Here is a 23,029-nt window from a genome sequence, read left to right on the forward strand (position 1 = left end):
TTTCCTTTTTAATTAGTTACATTGGGATTCATAAAGTTGAAACTGGCTATACACGAGTCACACTGTTTTAGAAGGTGCATATTTCCACAGGATCACTCAAAGAAACACCAGATAAACCCATTACATGCTCTGTGGATTAAATCTTAAAAATATCTGTTATTAAATCTTTTTTGTAAGGTTTCCAGTTGTAGAAAAAAGAGTAGCAGAATGTAAAATCACTTGCCTTCCTTGCACATATAAACTAAAGTACATTTCAACAAGTTCAGAATGCATTGAAAGGCTTCCTTTACAACCACAGGATTTATTATTCAGGATGTCTTCTAATGCATCCAATGTTAATTTTAACCCAAATAACTTATTTATATCTGAAATAAGGATCCACCTGTCTCTTACTGTATGTTTGGAAGAGTGATGCTTTGCTGTCTCTTTTCCTATGCTTTCAGAATTCCACACTTGCAGGAGACTTGCAGGTCACATGCCTGCTCCCATGAGAAGATATTCAGAGGCAGAACAACACCTGAAACTCTTTGTTCACTGCCCCTCTCATTCCAGAAACCTGCAGCACAGCACTGCAGCCACATGAGGCCACAAGCTCAGGGACCAGCCAAGTTGGTGGATTATCTCTCCCCATGGATGAAGTCTTGAACTAAGAAATATGCACAATTCACTGTTTGAGATGTGATTTCTCCTTTTGTTTGGGGAGGCTTGTGCAAAAGCCACTAGTTTGAAACCGTATTACAAGCTCCCATTTTTTTTTTTTTCTGTTTTTACTCACTGTTACAATAGACGCAGCTGTTGGGCAACAAACATGCAATTCTGCCAATTTATCTGCATGCATTAGTGACAAACCAGCAACAGGGAACTGTATAAGCAATAGCCTGGGCAGATTCCAAGTGTTTGTCTCTTTCTCCATGATCTCCAGTAGCACACTCAAATCTCACACATAAGCCTTTAAATAAACTCTTTTTTATTGAACTAAGAACTGTTCAAAAAATTAAGGAGATCACAAATGCTCACGTACTACGTATTACAAGTTGCACGTAACACAGTTGGACAGTATTCCATTACTTTCCCTGAGTTTGTCAATACCAATATCCTCTGCTAGCTTGATCTGACTTTGAAAAGTAACAGCTGTCCTCTAAAAGGTCTACTTTTAATCTAATTATACACTCTGAGTCCCACTTTTCTTTCACTTGTTTATGAAATCACCCTACATAATAATTGTCTTAACACTTTACAACATGGTTTCCTTTTTAATCTACCAAACATGGTAGATAACTGGTAAGGAGCCCAGCTCCTGCTATGCATGTCCAGAAAGGATGGATGTGTTCCAAACAAAGCAAAGAACTACATTCCCTCACACAGGAACAACACTGTCCAAACAGAGCAGAGGTGTACCTAGTGAAAGCAAATACACTTCAGGTTCCAGGAAGAGCTTGGTCTCCTATGGATCAGTGGTTTCTTCTGTCACCCTCAGCTCTCCTTACTAACCCCACACACTTTCCTCACTTTCTCTATGATACTCCACACAGGGGTAGGCCAGGTAGATGAAACTGAGACAAGATTTTTCTTTTTTTCTTTCTTTTTTTTTTTTTTTTTTACATTCAAGAACTTTAAAATTTGATCTTTTCAGTTCAACCTTTTCCAAACACTGCATATGCTCAGATTAGCTTTCTCATAACAAACAATTCAAGTTGCATTATCATCTAGGGCAGTGTGGAGTTCCTTTATGAAAACAGTATCCACATACAAGGCATACCATGCAGATTTCTATTTTGAGTTTACCACTTAAGTATAGAACTTTGCAAAAGAAATATATATATCCTTACATAAATATAATGATGGCATGATATAATAGAGGAGTCTGTAGCCATCAATAAAAATCAAAGCAAATATGAGCTCATAGCTCCTGTATAAATGAACACACCTCCAGTAATATGTTTAAAATGAAATTTTAACCACTTACTAAAGACAAATTTTGGGAACCTTGTAGCTGCTAGTTTTCCATTTAAGGGAAACAAAATGTTGAACAGAAATTTGTTAAGTGTAGCTCACTGCCGTCAATAAAACAATTGTTCCCAGGTGAGCAGACCACTGCTCAATCAAGGACAGGACTCTGACTCTTGCTGAAGAATTAGCTCTATTCCAAACTACACACAACACATTTTGTACATGAGGGAGAGTCTATAAACTTAATCACCTAGATCAGGTAACAAAGGCTTTCTTAAGAAAAAAATGTTTAGAAACACCTGATTCTCCTCACTAAGCCAGTAAGTGGCACTTCACAGATTTAAAGGATCATAATGGTTCTTTCTGGTTCCTGCCTTGGCCTCCCATACAAATCAATCATGAATGTCTTCCTGAAAACAATTTAATTTCCTCCATCAAGTCTATACATTCTGTTCACACTATGGGGGAGCTTCCAGAAAAATGCTCTTTTTTTTGTTTGTTTGTGGGGAGTTTTTTGGTGCTTTTTTGTTTGTGGTTTGATGGGGGTTTTTTTAATAAGGCTTGAATCTTATAGAATCATAAACTGGTTTCAGTTGGAAGGGACCTTAAGGACCACCTCCAAGCCCATGCCATGGGCAGGGACACCTTCCAACCTTCCACTAGACCAGATTGCTGAGAGCTCCATCCAGCCTGGCCTTGAACACTTCCAGGGATGGGGCATCTGCAGCTTCTCTGGGCAACCTGTGCCAGACCAAAAAGATATTTTACACCATATTCTCCCATAAAATAGTTTTATAATAAGGAAATTACTGTCAATTAAAACAAAGACAAAAATTCCCTTAACATTTTTGTACTTTTATCCTGATTTTTTTCCCCCAGCAACTAGATTACATTAGTAACCAGTTAAACAAAAATTTCATCTAAAACAGATTAAATACTTTTTTTTACAGCAAAATGACAGCTTTTCCCTTCTTTGAGTAAACAGACAGATTGAATTTTTGTCTTTTTCAAAGTATGCACAGCCAAGCTTAAAGATAAACTCAAGTCTAATAATTTCCTCCTTGCTGATGCTTCATAACCCCTGTATGAAGGTCCACAGACCACACTTGCCTTATATTATCTCATATACCTGCTGATTTTTTCAGTACTAATAAACACCAAATTGGTGTTGAATGTGCTGATTTACACTCCAATATCCTGACAGATTCTCTTCTTGTTTGTTCTTACTTATGACATGCTATTGAATTATAATTTTCCTGAACTTAATACAAGAGGAATGTGGATGGAGTGTGGATGGACACATTTTGTAGAAGTTGGACGTGATTATTCATGACTGCAAAGACTCTGGATACTGGGGCTACTCTTCTGCTTGCAGTGCACACCAGATCCAAAGTCTCAGACAAACTTTTCTTCCCATGCACTTTTTTTGCAGACTGAAATGTTTTAAAACATGTGCTAAACTTTGAAAAGATGAGCAGCCTAGTAAAAACAAGCAAGGGGATGGATTCCATGCTGGAAGTTAAATATATACTTGCATATTTTGCTGGGTCAGGAATGAAGTGCTAAACCACTGAGAGAAGGAGTTCTAGCCAAATACATAAGATAGACTGATTTTCATTGTTATGCTGGAAAACTATGAGACACAGAACTAAAACTCCTCCTCCAATTTCTGGCTGCTGAACGCTTAGATGAGCGAGTAAAATGCTGCTCCTTATAACAGGAAAAATTATGAAGTACAAGAGACAAAAAAATAAACAGAAATGTGCAAAGCAAAAGCAAGTGAGAGACTCACAAATTCTGGATTACTGTTACTGATGTCTAACAATTACCAGTTTTAGTCAAAGTATGAAAAAAGGTTCTTAGGTGACACTGGCAACATTTAGGCACAAATCTATCACAAAGGACTGTGGGGAGAGACTGTAAGTTCCAGGTGCTCCACAACAGAGAACTCTGAGACAGCCAAGCAAGGTGACCTCTCCTACTTGCACTCCTTCCTCATAAACCTGGCATGTAGGAGATTCTCTGGCTTCAAAAGGGGATATGTTCTACATGGATATAGGTGGACTTTTATGGGATCTGACTGCTCAATGTGCTAAGTAGAGGAATTACTGTTGCAAGGGCATTTTACAATTGCTTTGTGGAACATAGAACAAATGAACAATTTGAACAAATTTATTGACCTAAAATGAGAGGAAAAAAAAGGCACCCCAAAGCTGTGCAGACTCACCAAAATGCTGACTTGGACACACACTAGCACTAAATGAAACAGAAGTTTGAAAAAGCAGCTGAGGGAAAATCCAATATTTTCTACCTAGGAGAGTCTCTTAGGACATGGCAGATAGAGCCCATTGAAAATTGTTGTGCTGACATTTCAAAGCCATTGCACAGTACTGTTGGAGATGATTTCTGAAAATGTCCCATCAGATGGCCATAGTACAGTACATGTATGCACACAATACAGCACAAATACCTTCCTGTTACAGTTGCAATAATTTAATTTTTAGAAAGCAGATGTTATCAAAAACTTTCCACATTAAAAACATTTTCAGAGCTCCCAGGCACCCAAAAGTGGTTAATGAATTTCCTTTTTCATAGACCCAAGAAATTAATTATGTATTCTCACAAGCAAAACCTACCTTTGCAACATAAATACCCTTCAAAACTCAGTGAAATGAAGAACTGGTTTTTCAAATGGTTGTGTCCACCACAGTATACCTTAGTGCACATACATGCGCACAAAAAAATTAGGTAGCATCAAGAACCCCACCCAAGTTAACTTATCCAGCTCTTAAACACATTCAGGCTACAATTCCTAACTTTCAGCACATTTACAATGCTGCTTTTAAGTCTAGCCTAATGATCTTATATATTCAAATTCACACATTAACAAAGCTGCTTTTTCTTTGCTTTAAACAAACCAAAACAATAAGCTCAAGACTCAGAAAATAAATCATAAAAAATCTCTTTTACAAAATGTACCACTTAAACAGAAAGGGTTGTTAAAAATCAAAAAGAAAGGAAATGTGGAAAACATGTCTTTTTTTCTTACAAAACAAGGCTGAGGTGCAGGTTCTATGTCATTAGAATCTCAGGACAAGGAGGCTGCAGCACGGGGAGCAGACTAGCAGTAATCAATTCTACTTTGGACCAGACTGCATTTATCATTTTTCTCCAGAGCCTTTTTTGGTCAATTATGCACAAAGTCTGACAGTTATCATCCATTTTTTCATTAATAGCTGTATTTTTCTAACTGTTTTTCCATCACAGTAGTTGCTCCTATGGCAACACAACCCTCCAACACTCATTCCTTGAGAGTGACCGCAGCGTTGTGAGCGAGAGACAATTGAATGGGGCAGCCTACATCTGTCCCCTATTTTCCATTCAGAAAGCATCCAAATAATTGGCCAGCCAGCTTGATTGCCAAGTATTCAATATTAAAAATATTTGCATTCATGATCAGTCAAAAGCAATACACAGAATTTAAGACAAGGAACAGCAGGTGACGTATGTTTAAATTTTGTTAGTATAGTTCTTAAATTCTTCCCCACCCCCTCAGCTATAAAAATATAGATGATTACAGCACTCCAGATTTCATACTATTAGATCTTATGTTTTGAGAGCATAATACTGTTGCATTTGGTTGTTTCTGGAGAGGTTTGGGACCTTTTTTTGGTTGGTTGATGGAGTTTTTACTTGCTATGGATGTTAAATTTGCATTCTGTTTGTCTTCCTTCTCCTCCCAAGAACTTCTGAATTAATTGCACAATTCCAACAAATATTTTTAATAGAAGGCTACAGTGTCTCAAAAATAATAACTTTAAATCCAAGGGAGCACAAAATCCCTTCCAAGATTCCTTTGGGAAAAGAAAAAGAAAAAAAGCTGGTTTCAACTACACTGAAAGACCCATTAGAAAATGCTCTGATACAGAGGGGAGAATTTTGATTAGATTTCATTCCTCAATAGACAACAAAAAACAGGGCAATAAAAATAAGCTACAGAAAAACAAACATGGATACACTTATGAATACTTATGTTTTGGGTTGCCTTGTTTGAATAAGGACTTGAAAACGCAAAGGTAAGGAGAGAAAATTATACATGGATTCTGCTAGTTAAATGACATTGTCTTTAAACCAAATATTTGGGGACTATTTTAGTGAATATTCATTTACAAGTGTATAAAAATGTAAGCATAAAACATTGTTTCATAATTCTTCAGATGGCCAAGGAAACTCTGCTTGAGAATATTAAAATCAAGCATCTTCTAGAGTCTCTTCAACTGAAAATTGGAAAGAATAATTGCTGCAGCATGCTTAGGAGACTGATCCCTCAACCCCTGCCATGCCAAAGCCATTATCACCCCAAAGGGGATAATAACTGTCATGCCTGCTCTCAAGCTCGAGTACGTTTGTTAGTGCCCTGACTGATACAGAAAACAAGATCCAGCATAAGAGATGCTTCACACTAAAGTGTGCTAATGAATCACGGCGACAGCAGAGGGCTTTCACCTTCACACAGCACAGGAGCTGCTCACTAACCAGTCAACTACAGGAAATCAGCTCTAGCAAAAGAGCCATTTGTACATGCAGGAAATAAAACAAAGCTGAGCTTGGTTTGGTTCATAAATAATGGCCCCACCATCTTGTGCATAAGGAGGAAACACAATTAGTTCCAGGGTGCAAAAAAGGAATCCATCTGGGCACCTCAGAAGTCTCCAAAGGAGAGGGCTGGCCATGGCAGTGAACTAGATCCACCTAAAGCATGGTTCTGGTGAACAAATTCCCTGGCCATTACGTTCTCAGATTCAGGCTCCAAAACAGACTCACCCTAAAGGGAGGATCCAAAGGTGAAAGGCAAGCACAAAGAATGAAATCCAGACTGACAGAAGTTCAGCAGGCTAAGGAAAACATTTCACAACCTGTCCTGCTGCTGCACAGATGGCTCAGTACATGGAGGAGCCATGGGGACAGGCACCTTTTTAACAAGGTTTCAAAGAGCATTAATAGTGTCCCCAGACACTACAATAACAGAGAACAATACTTAATACTTTTTATTAAAACCAGATTAACGTTAAACGTAGCAATGTATTGAAATTGATGTATCTTTTACTGCACAGAAAGAGGTTATTCTTCAATACCTGCTCCTTTACCTTACATTCCGTAGCTTGCTGGATTTCTACACTGGCTTTTTTCTTTTTACTATGCTTGTAACCTGGACTTCAGGCCTTCACTTGTGTATTTCTGTTTTAGGCAGCTTTACAGTTCTGTATTTCCACCCACCAGCTTCCTGTTCAGAGATTTTCTTTCAGTTCAAGACTCAAAACTTCACAAACTAATCAATTCTGCTCTACACATGAAGAGGGTGCGATCTACCTGGAAAGGCAGGGAGCAGCTTTTCTGTGGAACACATTAGTTACTTGTGAACATGGAGAAATTCAGGCCAACACATTCTGAATGCAGCACACACACTGCAGATCTTATGAGTCCCAGAGGCAAACTTTCTGCACATATTTCTGTCCAGGGAATCCTAGCCAAAACATGGCAAGCCTAAATCTAAAACTTCCAACTGCTGAGAGAAAGAGAGGTACATTCATACCTTTCACATAAAAGCAAAATATACATTTGAAAGCAAGTAGAAGAGAGATTTACATCTCCCCTTCTAGACTTCTTCCAGAAAGATTTTTCAGTCATCTCATTTGCCCAATAAAAAAACCCAGTAGAACATACCTCAAGCTGGAATATCCTACAGCACAATTAGTCCAAAAAAATCTAGTAATAAGCACTGGGAATAAAACTCTGATTTACAAAGATTATAGGATGACCAAATTCCCCCCACCAAGGCAGTAGAAAATAGCAATTCTGTGATTCCACAAATTCCAGGCAGTTCTCCCAGTCCTTGATTTCATTTATTTTAACTCCCACATCATGGTGCCCTACAGAAATCCCTCCCTATCTCATCCTTCCCTGGTGCTGAACCAGTTCTGTCCTCTCTACAACTACTTTGTTGTATTTTCTTGTGCACTTGTAGAAACAATCTAAAATTCAGATTTTATTGTATAACTATGCAGCTAAAGTCTAAATCAGTAGCATTCAGATATTTTCTTAAGTTTCAATTAAAAGACTTTAGCTTTTGGAGTTTCTAAGACTATAATGCTGTGGCAAAAATATACAAAAAATAGCAAATACAATAAAACACAAGGTCTGAGATGTTTTAGTCCAAGTGTTAGCATGTGTGCAAGAAAAATAATGTGCAAATTGCAAAAAGAGAGGAAAGAGTAGTTCTGGAATACAGTTTCTATCATTTGAGGGATAATAGTTTGATTTTAGTGATTGCTGAAAAGCCACAAATTCAGCAGTAACTATAAAGGCTCCTATAAACAGCAACAGAAGAAAATGGAGGCAGATAGAAGGAGTCATTTTTAAGAAATTAATCCCCTCTCCACCAAAATGAATGTTATGCTCCCACTTAAAAAAAAAAAAAACCTAAAAGAAAACCCAACTCTGCTACACGTCAGAAATGAAATGAAGTAACAATTACACAGACATTTTCTGCTAACCAAAACCACACTTCCTAGTCTTCAAGGGATCATTTGTCCCTGAGACAACCACTCTGGCTCAGGCTAGACTCGAAGTTATTGATGTTGTTTATGGAGGTGGGGGAGTGATTCCATCTGTCTGTGATAGGCACTGCATGTTTTGAGGAGAAAATAGTCAATTCCGAACAGTTTACTGATAGAAAGCTTGACCTGGACGAGCTGAATAGCTACTGGGTGACTGCCATGCACAGCTCAGTCTCAGCAACTGATTTGTCCATGATACTCATCTTACACAGATGAACCTTACATTGTGGTTTACATGTGTGTGGGATCTCTATGCTATCTATGCTAATAAAACATTAATCAAAGGCCAAATTTATAGCAGGCATTTTGTAAGTAAGGTCAAGACAGGTCAGCCTCACATAATAGGAAACAACTATAGGCTAGATCTTAACACTGTAACTGAACACCCTTGTTACTTTACCTTGGCCCTTGGGATCAAGACTAGTAGCAAAATGTTTTTCCTGCCTCAGAATGGTGCTTTGCCTACCATAAACTGAAATGCAACCATTAAAAGCCATTAAAATGGCCATTATTTTTATGTATCTTCAGAACATCTACATCTTAAGAAAAAAAAATCTCAAATAGCCATTTCCCCATTCCTAAAATGATAAAAAGGTATTTCTGTAGCCTATTAATTTATGTGATATATTATTACGGTTTTAGTTAGATAGTTGTCCTAATCACATAAAATTTATTTTTTATTTTGATTCTCACTAACTGAAGTTACATTTAAATAAATGGCATTTCTTATAATACACCTTAGCTAACTGGTTAAGACATCTTCAAAAAAATCATTTAGAAAAAAAGTAAATACTTAGTCCGCCTCAACAATCAATTCAGTATTAATGAATAAAATATTGATGGTTCTGAACATTGCTACAAGTCAAAGAGCATGGCCTCATCACCTGCTCTGTCATTTTCTGTAAGTTCCAATAATATACATATAAAGTTATGGAGAGAACATTAAACTAATTGGTAATATTAAGAGGGTTTTTTCCTTAGAGGGCCTCTCCTCCTTTCTAGTTTAAGAGATAGATCAGAAATAAATGAGCAAACTGGAATCTAATTTTTGAGACAGAGGCTTATCTCACAATTCCTAGCAGTAATGTCTTTCAAATATCAATTCCCTTTCTCAAGAGATTAGCTGAATACAAATTATAGTTTCAACATTAACCAGTACACAAGGACAGGAAGAAAGAAAATCCATGACACACAGATAAGCAAAGTATTTAATGAAACTAAAGAGCATTAAGATTCTGCAAAATCCCGTATTCAGAATTAGAACTGAACCAAAGAACTAAAGAACATGAAACCATGCTCGTAAAACTTTAAAAAAATTACACAAAAAGGAAGAAGAAAAATTATTTTTAAAAAATTTCAAGGCACAGAACTCTGTGAAGGCTAAGGCAGAGGTGCTATCAAATATTGTGACTTACCTTCCTTCATTAACAAGCTCAATAAAGGCCAGGCCAGCATTCTTCTGTATAGAGTTTTGCCACTCCTGGGTAAAGACAAAACAGAAGAGAAAACTAGCTGTATAAAAACAGAACTTGGAAGAGGCATTTTCAGAGACAAAATAAGACACTTTCTTTTCCACTTTAGCAACTTACAGCACACTCAGCAAATACACAAAGCATTAATTGTGTGCGGATCAGGAAGCAATGAATGCCAGCATGAAGGAACAGGGCAGCATCATTTCTTTAAGGTCATATTAATGGGAGAAGAAAACCCAAAAACATCCCACAAAGGATTCCATCATTGTCCTTTGTTATGTCATGTAATAGTCCTGAACTTGCTCTGGTTCATGGATGCTTTTTGCCTTTTTGAACCATGATAGTGCCAGAAACTGTTTCACATTAAGGCAAGGGTTATCTCTTAGACACAAATTTCTCTTGTAGCTTAAACCCTAGTAGGGATATTTCCTAATAACAACCCTCACTTCAGCATCACATAGTCAACTCTAATCATTTAAAAAAATCTGTTAACAATCCAAATATTACACCATTAACACATTATGTTTTTTTTTTCAATGTAACATTTTTAACACACTGAAATAATGCTAATGGTAGATGAACATGCACTGCACATTCCTTAAATCCAGCTGAACCTTGAATTAAGCAAAACTACACCTCTTAAACATGTAGGTGGGTTTTGCCTGGCTCCCATAAGAGACACAGGTGAGCAACCAACTCAGATGACCTATCACTGGGGCTTGCTACCCTCATTTGAAAGATGAGAAGAAAACAAAATTACTTAACAAACACAGAAAATAGATTTTTTTTAATCTTAGACCACATAGGAAAAAGTTAACCTAGTTAAAAATCAGAGCAGTAAATAAGTGTGTACCTCATCTTTTGGGGAAAATGTAGAGGCAAATAGAACAGGACAAATACAGCTCTTGATTTAAACTCATCAGCTCCTCTAATCTAATACAAAAGACTGATTCTGCAGCAGACAGATAGTTAAGTTTCATGTGCTGTTCCACATCAGCTTGTTTTTTTTACTTTTTGTTCTATGAAATAATAATCCTACTGATTATTTACATGATTATCATTGTGGTTATTTTAAAAAAATCTCATCAGCTAAGGCAGGGAAAAAGTTGAAAACAGGAAAAACATCTTAAACAAATTTCAGATTTCTGAATGTAGGAGGTTTTTAACACACAGTGTGAATGTAGGAGGTTTTTAACACACAGTGTCAGGGTGCATTTTTTGGTGCTCAGTGTTGCAGATTTACCTCTCAGTCAGTGAGACAAAGGTTTGATCAGACACACACTGAAACAACGTTGTTATTTACAACTTAAATCCTGCCTCTCTGCCCCCACAAAAAAAGAAAAAAAAAAAAAAAAGTATTTGCAGATTTCAAGTGCAGGGGAGAAATTATTACTCTGATTTCTCAAGCTGTTTCTCCAGGCCTAACACATGCTTATGATGTTTATCGTGCTCATCATGTTTAAGCTGCAACAATGCATTACAATTTTCAAGGAGTCAGAATTAAAAGCCTAATAACTGGAACACGTGATGTATTATTCATCACATATTATAAATGTAGTCTAGTGGAAAACAAAAAGCCTTTTAGTTTCTAATACTCTAAATGAAAGAACACATGCAAATAATCCTTCTAAGAGGTTTTAAATGTAGTATCAGGTTCTAAATATTTAGCTTTATATAATGATAACTGAAACTATTCTGTTGGCTGGAGTGTGAGAAAACTCAAAAAAAGCAAAATATTTTTTTTCCATTTATGACACTGTCCATCTGCTGTTCTGCTTTTTAAAGAGCTCACAACAATACTTGAAAATTTAATTGGTGAAGATGGAGGCTGCCAAAAGTGAAAAGAAAGTGCATTTATCATGATACTTTTCAGCATTTTCCTCTACATCAGACATCATCAAAGAAGGTGTTAGCCTAAACATTTTCATAAATCACAGCTGAACACACCCTAAAGCTTATTTTAATAGTTGAAAGAAAAGACTAATGGTCTTCATCTTTCATGATCCATTCAATATTTCCCCACAGTATATGTCCACTCTCAAACAATTACACTCAGTATACATATTGCATTATTATATCAGCATCTTAGTTATCCATCTCCCAAAGGTATTAGGGGAAAAAACATGTTAAAAGCTTCAAACTCAACCACTAATGCAACTAAATAACTACAAAACACATTTCAGCACTTTTCTGAGGAAGGGCTGATCAACTGAGTCGATAATTTCATACCTGTTCTACGCTGTAGGTAATTGACCATCATTTCCCGTGGCTGTAAATGTTCAGTGACCAAGAGACATCATCTACTTGTAATGCTTTTGGTCACTGGACTCTCAACAGTGAAGCAAGGGGAAAAGCAAGAAGCAACAGACACGATCACAAATAACTTCAATGAAAAATCACCATAACAAGGACACAAATAAGAAATCACTTTTTATTCAAATACTTTGTCTGATAAGGAAATTTCCTAACTCGTTACTGTGTCACCTATTTCCTTAATAGAAACTATAAACAGCCCCATAAATACCCTAGGCAAGGACTAAAACCTTTCCTGAAATGGTGCTGCAAAACTGATCTGAATTCTAATTTTGTATGAAATAACATACTACATTTCCTTTCTATACAGCTCAACTCTGAAATGAGCAAAAATACATCCCAGTCCTCTATAGCTTTAATTTTATATCATCAACAAGTTTCATTAGCACAGTCTTACTGGGTGCACAAGGGTCATTGAATGAAAACATTAAACAGTAGTGGTCTTAAACCCCTCCTTTCAGAAACTAATCATCTCCCTCGAGGTTGATATCATGACCTGTTGTCCTATTTGAGTAATGCTGGGGTTATTTAATCTGTTTTACAGTGGGGGTTTTTAATTAACCTTAACTAATGATCAGTTGTATGACAGCACCAAATTCTCTAATAAAACTCATAAATTACTACATTTACTTTTTTCTAGGAAATACCAAGACCAACAGCATGCATTAGACTATAACCAAAGACCAAAACACACAAAATAGCACAAGCTGGATAAGACCATAGCCAGCAACAAGATTAGTGTAGCAAACAGGCTTCAGTTCTTGTACGTCTCACTTTATGTGATTGTGCCTACATGTGTATGTGTAGCTATCTCAATCTTCAGATGCATTTAAAGGTCTTTCACACTATTTCATCCTCATATTTCCTTTCATAAAAAACAAGGTACATCTCTAATCCCACAGAATTATCAGATAAGTGAAGTTCTTAAAAAATTTCTGCCTTGAATTTAATTTTTTTCCATTTGTTATTGGCTTCCTACCCATTCTGAGTATCCTTGTTCAGATCAAATACTTCAGGAACTGCTTATTTACCCAAAATGACTTTTTCTGCAAGCAGCAGATAGCAGGAGCCAGCTTCAAAACAAAGAATGTAGGTGGTTCTTTACACAATGTGTAAAGAATCCATCGCCAAAAGCATACCATGGTCATTAAAAGTTCAATAGGATCAAGAGGAAACAGAACAAGTACATATTTAAAAAAAAAAAAAAAAAAATTAATATTGGCTAAATACACAGAAACTGCATCCAATTCAGAAGTACCCTGAGCAAAAGTTGCTGGAGAGTGGAAGAGTATCACACTTTCCCATTTTATTCTTTTTGAGCATGTCTCTGTGTCTATAGTTGGAGATAGGACCAGAAGTAAAGTGGAGCCTTTATCTAGCCCAATATAACCATTCCTAAACTGTAATCACTCAAACAAATACCAAGAAAATTTTGTTGATACACATTCTTGTTGGTTTGGAATTTGAAATGCTTGCCTGTAGGCAGCAAATGGACATATCCCCCCTCAGCTGTACACCCTTGGTAAAGTAACAACTATGGCAGGGGTGTTGGAGCTAGATGTTCTTTAAGGTCATTTTCAACTCAAACCATTCCACAATTCTCTTAATACCTCAAAACATACATTCTTCAAGGTATATACAAACATTTCCAACACCAACCCATCAACTAGTCTGATGGCTATGTAATTAACCACAGATTTTGAACAGAATTATTTAAAACATTTCCAATAGATGAAAACTGCTTTATTTCCAACTGTAACAAACTGCTCTGCTGCTCTCATTCATATATAGACATATGCATGCTCCTTAAAAATTCATTTTTCTCAGAAACTTGAAAAAAAATCCTTCTAAACATTTTAACATGTTCTACAATTAAGGATTATATCTAGCAGTGGAAACACTCATCAGCAGGCAAAAAAAGAGAAAATTCTTCACTAATCCATCCTTCCCATAAAGCTGGTGGAGTTTTGATAATTTATTTTGGTTATGAAACAAAGGAGAAGGATGACTTTGGTACTGACAACTATGAATGGGGCACTAAGGAGCAGGGTGGGAAAATGTGTTAACATATGACTAAGAGACATATTATATCCTAGAGTAAAGGTCAAATCTGCATGAAAAACTTGTTCATAGAGAGATACACTAATCTTTAAGTGCCTAAAGTAAACTATCAAGAACTTTTCAGCAGTGTTTGCACTTGGTGTCAGCACTCTCTCAGCACCACATCCACTACAGGCTTGAATGAGCTCAGCAATAAAGAACATAGAGTGAAAAGTAGATTATATCTCAGCTGGGCTCTTCATAATTAAAAAAAGTTAGACTGCATGTTAAGCAGAATCTCTGAAAACATAAATTACTTTTAAAGGTTGAAGCATGCTTCAGTTATTTTATGTTAATCTATGAAATTCCATTGAAAAAAATAGAAGCAACATGGACTTATAGGAAATCATATCTAGAAATCATGCAGCAATTTAATATCAAAATTAGCAAAGGCCAAGTACTTACAAAAGAGGAGCATTTTGCAAAGATGCTACACAAATTAATATAAAAATAACATGAGAACACAATTGAGATAGTTATCCAGTATATATACAGACATACCTGTATGCTCAAACAAAATTTAAAAACCATAAACAGATAAAGAAGGAACAATAGGAAACTGGCTAAGAAAAAAAATCATTTCAATAAATATTTTCATGGCCCTTTCTCTACAGAACATCACTACTGTTGCTGAACCCTGAAACAAAGTGAGAACTTGCAAAAATATTTACTACTATCTTAAAAATTCAGACCCTCTTGTCACCCAAAAAACATTATCGAACAGGCTTGGATTCACTGAAATTTAAACAAGGGCTTCTCTATGAAAGCTTTAACGCGGCATCTCTGTAACAAGCCCAAGTACCTCACTAATCAATAGAGAGGGTTTGATTTCAATAAGGGTGATAAAAGTTACTCTAACCCTGGCCAGCTACAAGCTCTCAACAGATGATGGTCATTAGGGCTCCATGGGGTCCCACGTACTCGGGCTGTACAAATGTGTCCTATTAGCACAGGGCCTGTCTGCTTGGCAACGCCGGGCTCAAGACAAATGGCAGCTGCTGCCCTTCAAGGTCTGAAGTCAAGTCCTCTGGGAATCTGAAAGCCCAACTGGAAAAATCAAGGCCTGTTCATTAGAGACTGCTTCAGGGGAAACTTGCAAGGCTGCCATTAGAACTTTATAAAAGAGCTAATTATTTTTATAAGACTTTTAAAACTATCAAGCACACCCAGTTAAAAATAAAAAGTATTTACTGCTGGCATTCCATTAAAAAAGACATTGCTTTTTGTCAAAAAATCTGCTGGTGACAGTACACAACTGAAGTCTTTGTACTGAAAATTTTAACGAGTTTTTTAGGAGAAAGTTGTGTAAAAATTGACTAGATGAGAGAGCTTCTCAAGTGAAGGTATAACACCACACCCACTAATGTGATGTGAGAAAATATCCCAAACACACTCATATCAAACTAATGAACCACACATACAGGCGGGCTGATATTGTGCATGCGTGATTATCTACCCCTAAAAAACAGAAGGAATTCAAGAAACAAACACATTCAGTGTTGCAAAGGTGACTGAAAAGAACAAGCAAAATCCTTGTTCCAAATCTGCGCTGCTGAGGAACAGCCAAACGTGCTGCAGTACATGTGTATTAATAAATCAGTCAGAATAGCACAGGACCCACATGGTACCAAACATTAAGGCTAAGCAGAAGAATGAAAATTACCACTGTTTCAGTATTTTTCCTCTGTTTTATCAAACACCAAAACAAATAATGATAACTCCTTTCATAAAATATACTCTGGGGAAAAGTTGGTACATGTCCTTTTTTTTTTATTCATAACCACAAAATTCTTTACTATTTTAACTATGAAACCGAATCAAAGTTTCTGATACTGAAATATTTTCCCAGCTGCACAGCATGACAACTCTGTATTGAGTTCTAAGGTTATAACAGATCACTGGTAGAGTATTTATTACAAATCTGTTAAAAGTGCTATATGAAATTCATTAGTGCTCCTTAATCAATTCTTGGACCAACATGCACATGAGCTTCCGACTGCCTAATTCAAAAAAGCAATTACAACCCTAGTCCTCATGTAAAAGGACGACAGAAAGAAGCTATGTGAAACCAGTTTAAAAGAATGAAAATGTAAAGAAAACAGATTAGGAATGATTTATATCAATGCCTAGTGCTGAAGTTAATTACAACTAACCCAATAAAATAGTGCCTTTATTATTGTACAGCAAGTAATAACCTTGGACGCAAAAACCAGAACTCTTTGCTGACTTTTGCATGCTCAATTCCACAGCACACTACATTAAGAATTAAAGAAGTAGTAAATAAGCCATACAGAAACAGCAGGTTTTTAACTAAAAGCAGAAGACTCCCCTGCTGTTTAACCATGTGGGTTATTCCATGTAAACAGAGCTTCCTATAAACTAGTATTATGTTGTTAGTGGTAAATGCCTAAAACTATAATGAGAGTTTAATTTCAATACTTAAAAGTTAGAGTTCAAGTCGCAGTAAGCTTTTATAGATTCTGAGAAGAAATTATACACATGTAGAGCTGGAGTTACATACTTACGTAGTAGATTATTCAGTAAAAATACCACAGAAAAAACTGTCAGCTTGTCAGACAATGCCTTTTGTGCTATGAGATTACTCTCAAAGTGACAACTGTAGCCTTCTCTACAAAGGACATAAATCTATCCTAAAAAATACATTGTTATGAAAAAATAGATATAAAATATTACAGCATATACAATCTTTAAAAACTACACACTAAAAATCTTGAGATAGGCTGCATTTGCCATAATTTATGGTAACACCAAATATTCTTAAAACAGCCATAAAAGAAAACTTTAACTTAATTCAAAATTCATACAAAATTATAAAAATATCACATATAAATACAATTATAACAGTAAGAATTTTCACAACATAAAAGCTGCATATCTCTCTGATCAAAATGCATAAGCTTCATTTTTGTATCTAGTTTCAAAGAAGTATGAAAAACTAGGGAAAAAAACTGAATGAATGGTTTTCAGGTCCCCAGTTTCTGAGGGAGGAAGCAATTTCCCCAGGCAGCTTTTCCCTTTCTCTCTCCCACTAGCAGGCTGTTGCCATGACACCCCATGAAACAAAATTAGGGGTCAGGTTTGAGTTCATCTAGCAGCAAACCTTCTCCACTGCAGTTTCCTCTCCAGGTTCTTTAACCATAGGCTATTTTCAATGCCAAGATGAAAGACCAGTTTCAGAAAGAATATTAACAGGAACCTTAAAAATTACTTGAGAAATCCAAGTACCAAGCTGTTCTGTAAATAGGCAGCAATGGGAAGCACAGAACTCTTAAGTCAAAGGAGATGACTCAGAAAAACAGACATGAAGAAAAGCAACAACCCCTGAGATGAACAAAGGGAAAAGATCCAAATAATTAAGTTGCAGTGCCAGCATAATTTTCATTAACAAAGTCAAACAAATTGAGGAATAGCAGGAGTATAATACAACTGACCCATGATTTCAGTACTTTTTTGCTTAACTGTGATTGGAATTTGAGATTTTGTAAAACCACTGAACAGGAAGGAAAATGCCTTTCAAGGTAGACTACAAATTACAAAAACGAGAAAACCACAGCAAACTCAGTGCTGTACAGCAGCACCAGTAGTGCTGGACTGGTCCCACTGATAGCAACATTCCTCATCACCATGAAATAGCAGCAATCTTCCCGCTCAATGTTCTTAGCTTCAAATAAATAAATTTAACTAATAAAGAAATATGACACTGGTTTTGGAACCATAAGCCCCTTTATACACCGGGGGGGTTGGAAATAATGATCTTTAAGGATCCCTTCCAACCCAAACCTTCTACGATTCCATGATTCTGGTATCACCCTTTTCCCCAAATGTAGCTTGGTTTCTATTTAAACTCTCATAATGAATGCATGCACATGATGAACATGATTCTTGGTATCATTGTACCTTTGAGGGAATGAAATTCAAGTATCTAAACCAATCCCACCTCTTCACTCATAACACAGGATGTCCAAACTTGTCCCTTGATATTCACTAAGACAATCCTATCCTAATGCAGATCTTTTCTTAAAAGATTTAGAGAAAATGAGGCTAAATCAATTTTTTTTAAAAAGGCAGAAAAACTACTACCTTTCCCATTTCTCTCCACTTGCATACTCTGTACCCTTCCTCATCCTAGATATATTGTCTTTATTTACCCTAAAATATAATATATATAAAACATGTTGCAACAAAGGTCTCTATTACCATCTGTCACCGCAATAAACATGATAAATAATAACTTTTTGCTCCTTTCACTGCAAATCCTTACCTGCAACCACCAAGCAGATTTACCAAAAGAAAAATATATCCATCTTGTTTTCAGGTAGAAATAGAAATAAATGTATGCAGAACTATTCAAAGAGCACTGGAAAATCCAGCTATTTCTTCTGAATCAAAACTGCCTCTGAACTAGGATCTAATACCTAATAGACCTCAATATCATGATTGCTGCATAATCTGAATTATGAGTTTTTGTCACTTAAGTTACCACAAAATACTGATGGAAAAATTAGCACACTGCCAACGATCCTTGATGAGACAAATCTTTTCCCAGCTCCACAAATGGGCAAAAAGCTTAGATGCATGTAAGAGTGCAAGTCAGACAATAAACTGAACAGCACCACTGCACAAAGTTTCTCTGGGTAGAACTTCCAGTAAATAGCACAGCTTCCCAAATCCTGAGTTCCCCAAGGAGTTCTGCTTGGAAACAGAGACACATTATTTGGTTTATTAATACAAACAACAAAGTTCCCATATTTGTAATTAGTATTATATCAACAAGAAACATTGCTGCTCACTGAACTTTCCATAATCTCGTACCCCTCCCCTGCACTAACCCTCTTTCCATAGTCTCAAATTAAACAGACTGGCTGTAAAACAGCAGGGTGTCAAATTAAAGCACACTTTATTTTCAGAGGTCTCCACACTTCGCGGCTGACTTCCTGTCAGGAAGAGTTCCATTTCAGTGCAGAGCCCCACCAGCAGGGAGCTCACAGAATTAAGTGCCAGTTGATATTACTTTGTTTTGCATTTACCACCCCTGAGAATATTGTTCAAAGATCTAGTTATAAAGCCAGCGTGGTATCATCCTTCTGACTAGACTGCCAAGCCACAGGGTGTGCTCTTGCTGCACAAAACTCACCTTAAATGGTGGTGTTTTTTTAAGTCCTAGTGTGCTGGTGAAGCAACAGGATGCCTTTTTTCTTCAGAAAAGTCTTGCTTCTGCAGCTAAATTATGTTCCCTCAGTTTTGAACATCTGCAGCACTGTACATTAATGGAAATTAAGCTGTCCTGTTGCCCTATCCCACTCCCAAGATTCACATTCACATTAGACAATCCACTCTCCTCCCTAGACATAAAAACATATACATTAATCAATCAAACTCTCAGCAACACAGCTTTAAGGACTAATATTTCTAACTGTAGAGGGTGTGTTTTCCATTAAACTCACACCAACACTATGTCCTGAATTTCTCTGTAAATGCAAATAATTTTTAACTCATGAGAGTTTTTTTCATATGAGCTTATAACACATGAGAAGTCTACAGAATCACTAAAGATTGTAGTTAAAAAAAGAAAATCAGGGAGGAAAAATCCTCATTTTTGCACAGAATTCTGTTCTAGTAAGAACAACTTCGTAAAGTTCATCTCTCTACACTCCAGTGTGGCAAACTATTTCAAAGAATCATTTTGTGGTTTGTAACCCTATCTTTTATCCATTTCTCTACCAAAAGCCTGAAAGACATATTGAATCCTCCAACCAGAATTCCAAGAAACAATGCTTCTCATCACTCCAAACAAAAATGTCACAGCTTTACTACACCTGTACACTTGTACATCTCTATACACCTTCTTAGTCTAATATATAGAACCCATCTTGACCTTTTTTCATATTTCAAAACCACAAAGTTTAAAATTCCTTCCCAGAAAGCAGATGTGCAGCATAAACCAAAAAACCCAAGTGTTCGCTCATCTTAAAATCTCACATTGTACGTTTCATCTCCAAATGGGAGAATGAGTGAACCTTAAAACATCCTCCTAGAGCAAGTATAATGGAAAGATATAGGGATATAAAGCAAACATATTTTTACTGAGACCACCACCTGTGAGGATACAACTACCAAGTGCTTCTTACATCACTAAGATAAGAACTGGTCACTTATTATTCGTGCAGTATTGGTGAAAAATTCTCAATACATCCAACCTATTTTCATGCTTAAGGCAAAGACAAAGTTAAAAACTTCTTTGATTTCTATTACTAAGCAAACTGTCAGTATACATCCATTCATTCACGGCACATTGTTTCTTGCATGAGTCTATCACAATAATGTTTTTAAAATTTAGCCACAGTTGAATACAGACATTTTAAATAACCTATCTATAATCCATACTGAAAGCACAATATTCCTGAAGCCAGCAAGTACACCTAAGAGAAAAACCAGATTTCAAGCAGATCTGAAGTGCAGTAAAGTCTGAATCTTAGCAATTTTAAGAATAGGAGTTTGAAAGAAACTCCCACGTACACATACTAGGGTGCTCTTCATAGAAGTCAACAGGCAATTAAACTCTCAAACAATTTAGAAAGTAACAGGAAATCAGAGTGGGGATGAAGTTTTTACAGACAGGCTTTGCATTATCATGGGGTTTCACACAGAAAATATTACAATAATCTAGTTCTGGAGAGACAAAATCTACATATTGCTTAAGTCAAAGAACAAAAAATATATGCAGCTAATTTAAATGTAATTTCAACATTCTCCAGTTCAAAGGAAAGGTTTTCCCAGCTGTTTCCATTTATTTCAGTCTTATCAGATTTGCACTTCAGACAGTTATCTACCAATCTGATCTTCAGTTTCAGACACTTGAAATGTATAACACAGTTCAATGAAGCAAGTAGCAAAATATCCATAGCACATGTAATCCATTTGTAATTATCCCAAGTACTCCACTCAGTGACAAATACCAAGCATGAAAGTTGTCAATAGACATTTTCAGCACCCAAACTGAAATCCTCAGATTTCAGAGATGGAAGAAAGCTCACACTCAGGAAGGAAAGAAGTTACACTATGCATAAAGCCCCAGATATATCAGTGTAAGGGAGAACCCAGGTGTTTTGGAGAACAGATTTGGTAATGTAACCTTCTATTTTGTTAGAAGGAGACTTACTGACATGACAGAATCTGAAATCCAGGCACCAAAGAACCACATTTAAGGAGTCTGGATTCCACAGCCAGTGCCCACCCACACCTTCCAGGGCTTTCATTCACATTCTCCCAAGTTAATCCTACTAACCACTAGCCAAATAGCTCACTGTGTGTATATCAAGTGTCTTGCAATGCAGGAGAATGCAGAAATCTTGTATCACAACAAATAAAAGGAAATGGCACTAGAGGACAAACAGATGAATCACAATGTTGCTTTTACAAATTGAGAGAGCCTAATTTGTTTCAAAACTGGACTCTTCTACGTGACTGCTGAATGCCCTTAAGCTCCTGGGCTATTAGCTACTTTGTGAGGATTTGTTGAAACTTTTCAGACAGATGATTTTACCCGGCAATAATTGTTACCCAAAACATTAATTGAACTTAAATCTCTTCTGCTCCAGGAGAATACTTTGATAGCATGGTCCCTGGCTACTGTGAGATCTACCTTTTCCTCTCCCTGGCTTCCCATCCTCTGTAGATTAAAACATACCTTGCAGGGCAAAAAGAATTTCTGAGGCGAAAACAGTTTATAATGTAAAGACTTTTCACTGAAAATATCAGAAGTAACACTATACATAAAGCTCAACAGACATTTCCCAATTACTTTCTATCTAGCTGCATCCCAAAAAAAGGTTAGGACAAAGATCTTCCATGTTGTTTTCCAGGTACAAAGATCATGTAGTATTTGTTACTAAATTACACTAGAAACATCCCTACTGCTGTTTGCAGAACAATCATAAACATGCTTGGCAATCCTATGTTTTCAAATGTTAGGATTTACAGTTTTATTAATGTGCCTGGATCCACTTGGTATGAAGCAGATCCGAGCAGCTTAAGAGTTTATAGTCCACAGCAGAGTAAGATGATCTTGAATATTCTCCTTCCGCAGTCACCTCATCTCTACAAAAACCTGGCTAGCAAATATTCTTCCAATCTTCAAATACTTCAAATGAGCAAAAGCAATAAAATTTAAAAATAATTTTAAAATATTTAAAAAAAATAAGACTAAAGTGCATTATAAAGTTTCTAGCACGACATTTCATGGAAAGTTAGTAATATAAAGCACAAGGCAAACACTTATGGGCAGGACTCATGCAAAATCTTTCCCTAAATTTCTCAATTTAGACATTGGTAAGTTCTTTTTTCAATTTTTGTGTGTTAAGATCTAAATCATTTTCATTTGCCTGATAAAGCTATGTTTCTTATCATTTTATCATAAAAGCAATCTATCACTGAAGCTTTTTAACCCAAGTACAGCTGCATTAATCTTTGATTCAGAGTAAGATCCTATTGGCAGAAGTTCACACTGTATAAAAAGAAAACCTTTCCACTCCTGGTATCTTCTAAATGGCTTTTAAA

General features: G+C 36.3%; 1 protein-coding gene across 1 annotated transcript in view; it reads right to left on the reverse strand.

Annotated features, from left to right (window-relative positions):
- Positions 1-23,029, reverse strand: part of LRBA (LPS responsive beige-like anchor protein) — a 368,370-nt gene that overhangs the window by 238,955 nt on the left and 106,386 nt on the right. The window contains exon 34 of the mRNA XM_054293253.1: positions 9,983-10,047. Coding sequence (XP_054149228.1) covers positions 9,983-10,047 — 65 coding nt within the window. The remainder of the gene's footprint in view (positions 1-9,982; positions 10,048-23,029) is intronic.

The sequence above is a fragment of the Melozone crissalis genome, unplaced genomic scaffold, assembly GCF_028551555.1.
Source record: "Melozone crissalis strain CALT ecotype California unplaced genomic scaffold, PUWL_Pcris_2 ptg000006l_1, whole genome shotgun sequence".
Taxonomy (NCBI): Eukaryota; Metazoa; Chordata; class Aves; order Passeriformes; family Passerellidae; genus Melozone; species Melozone crissalis.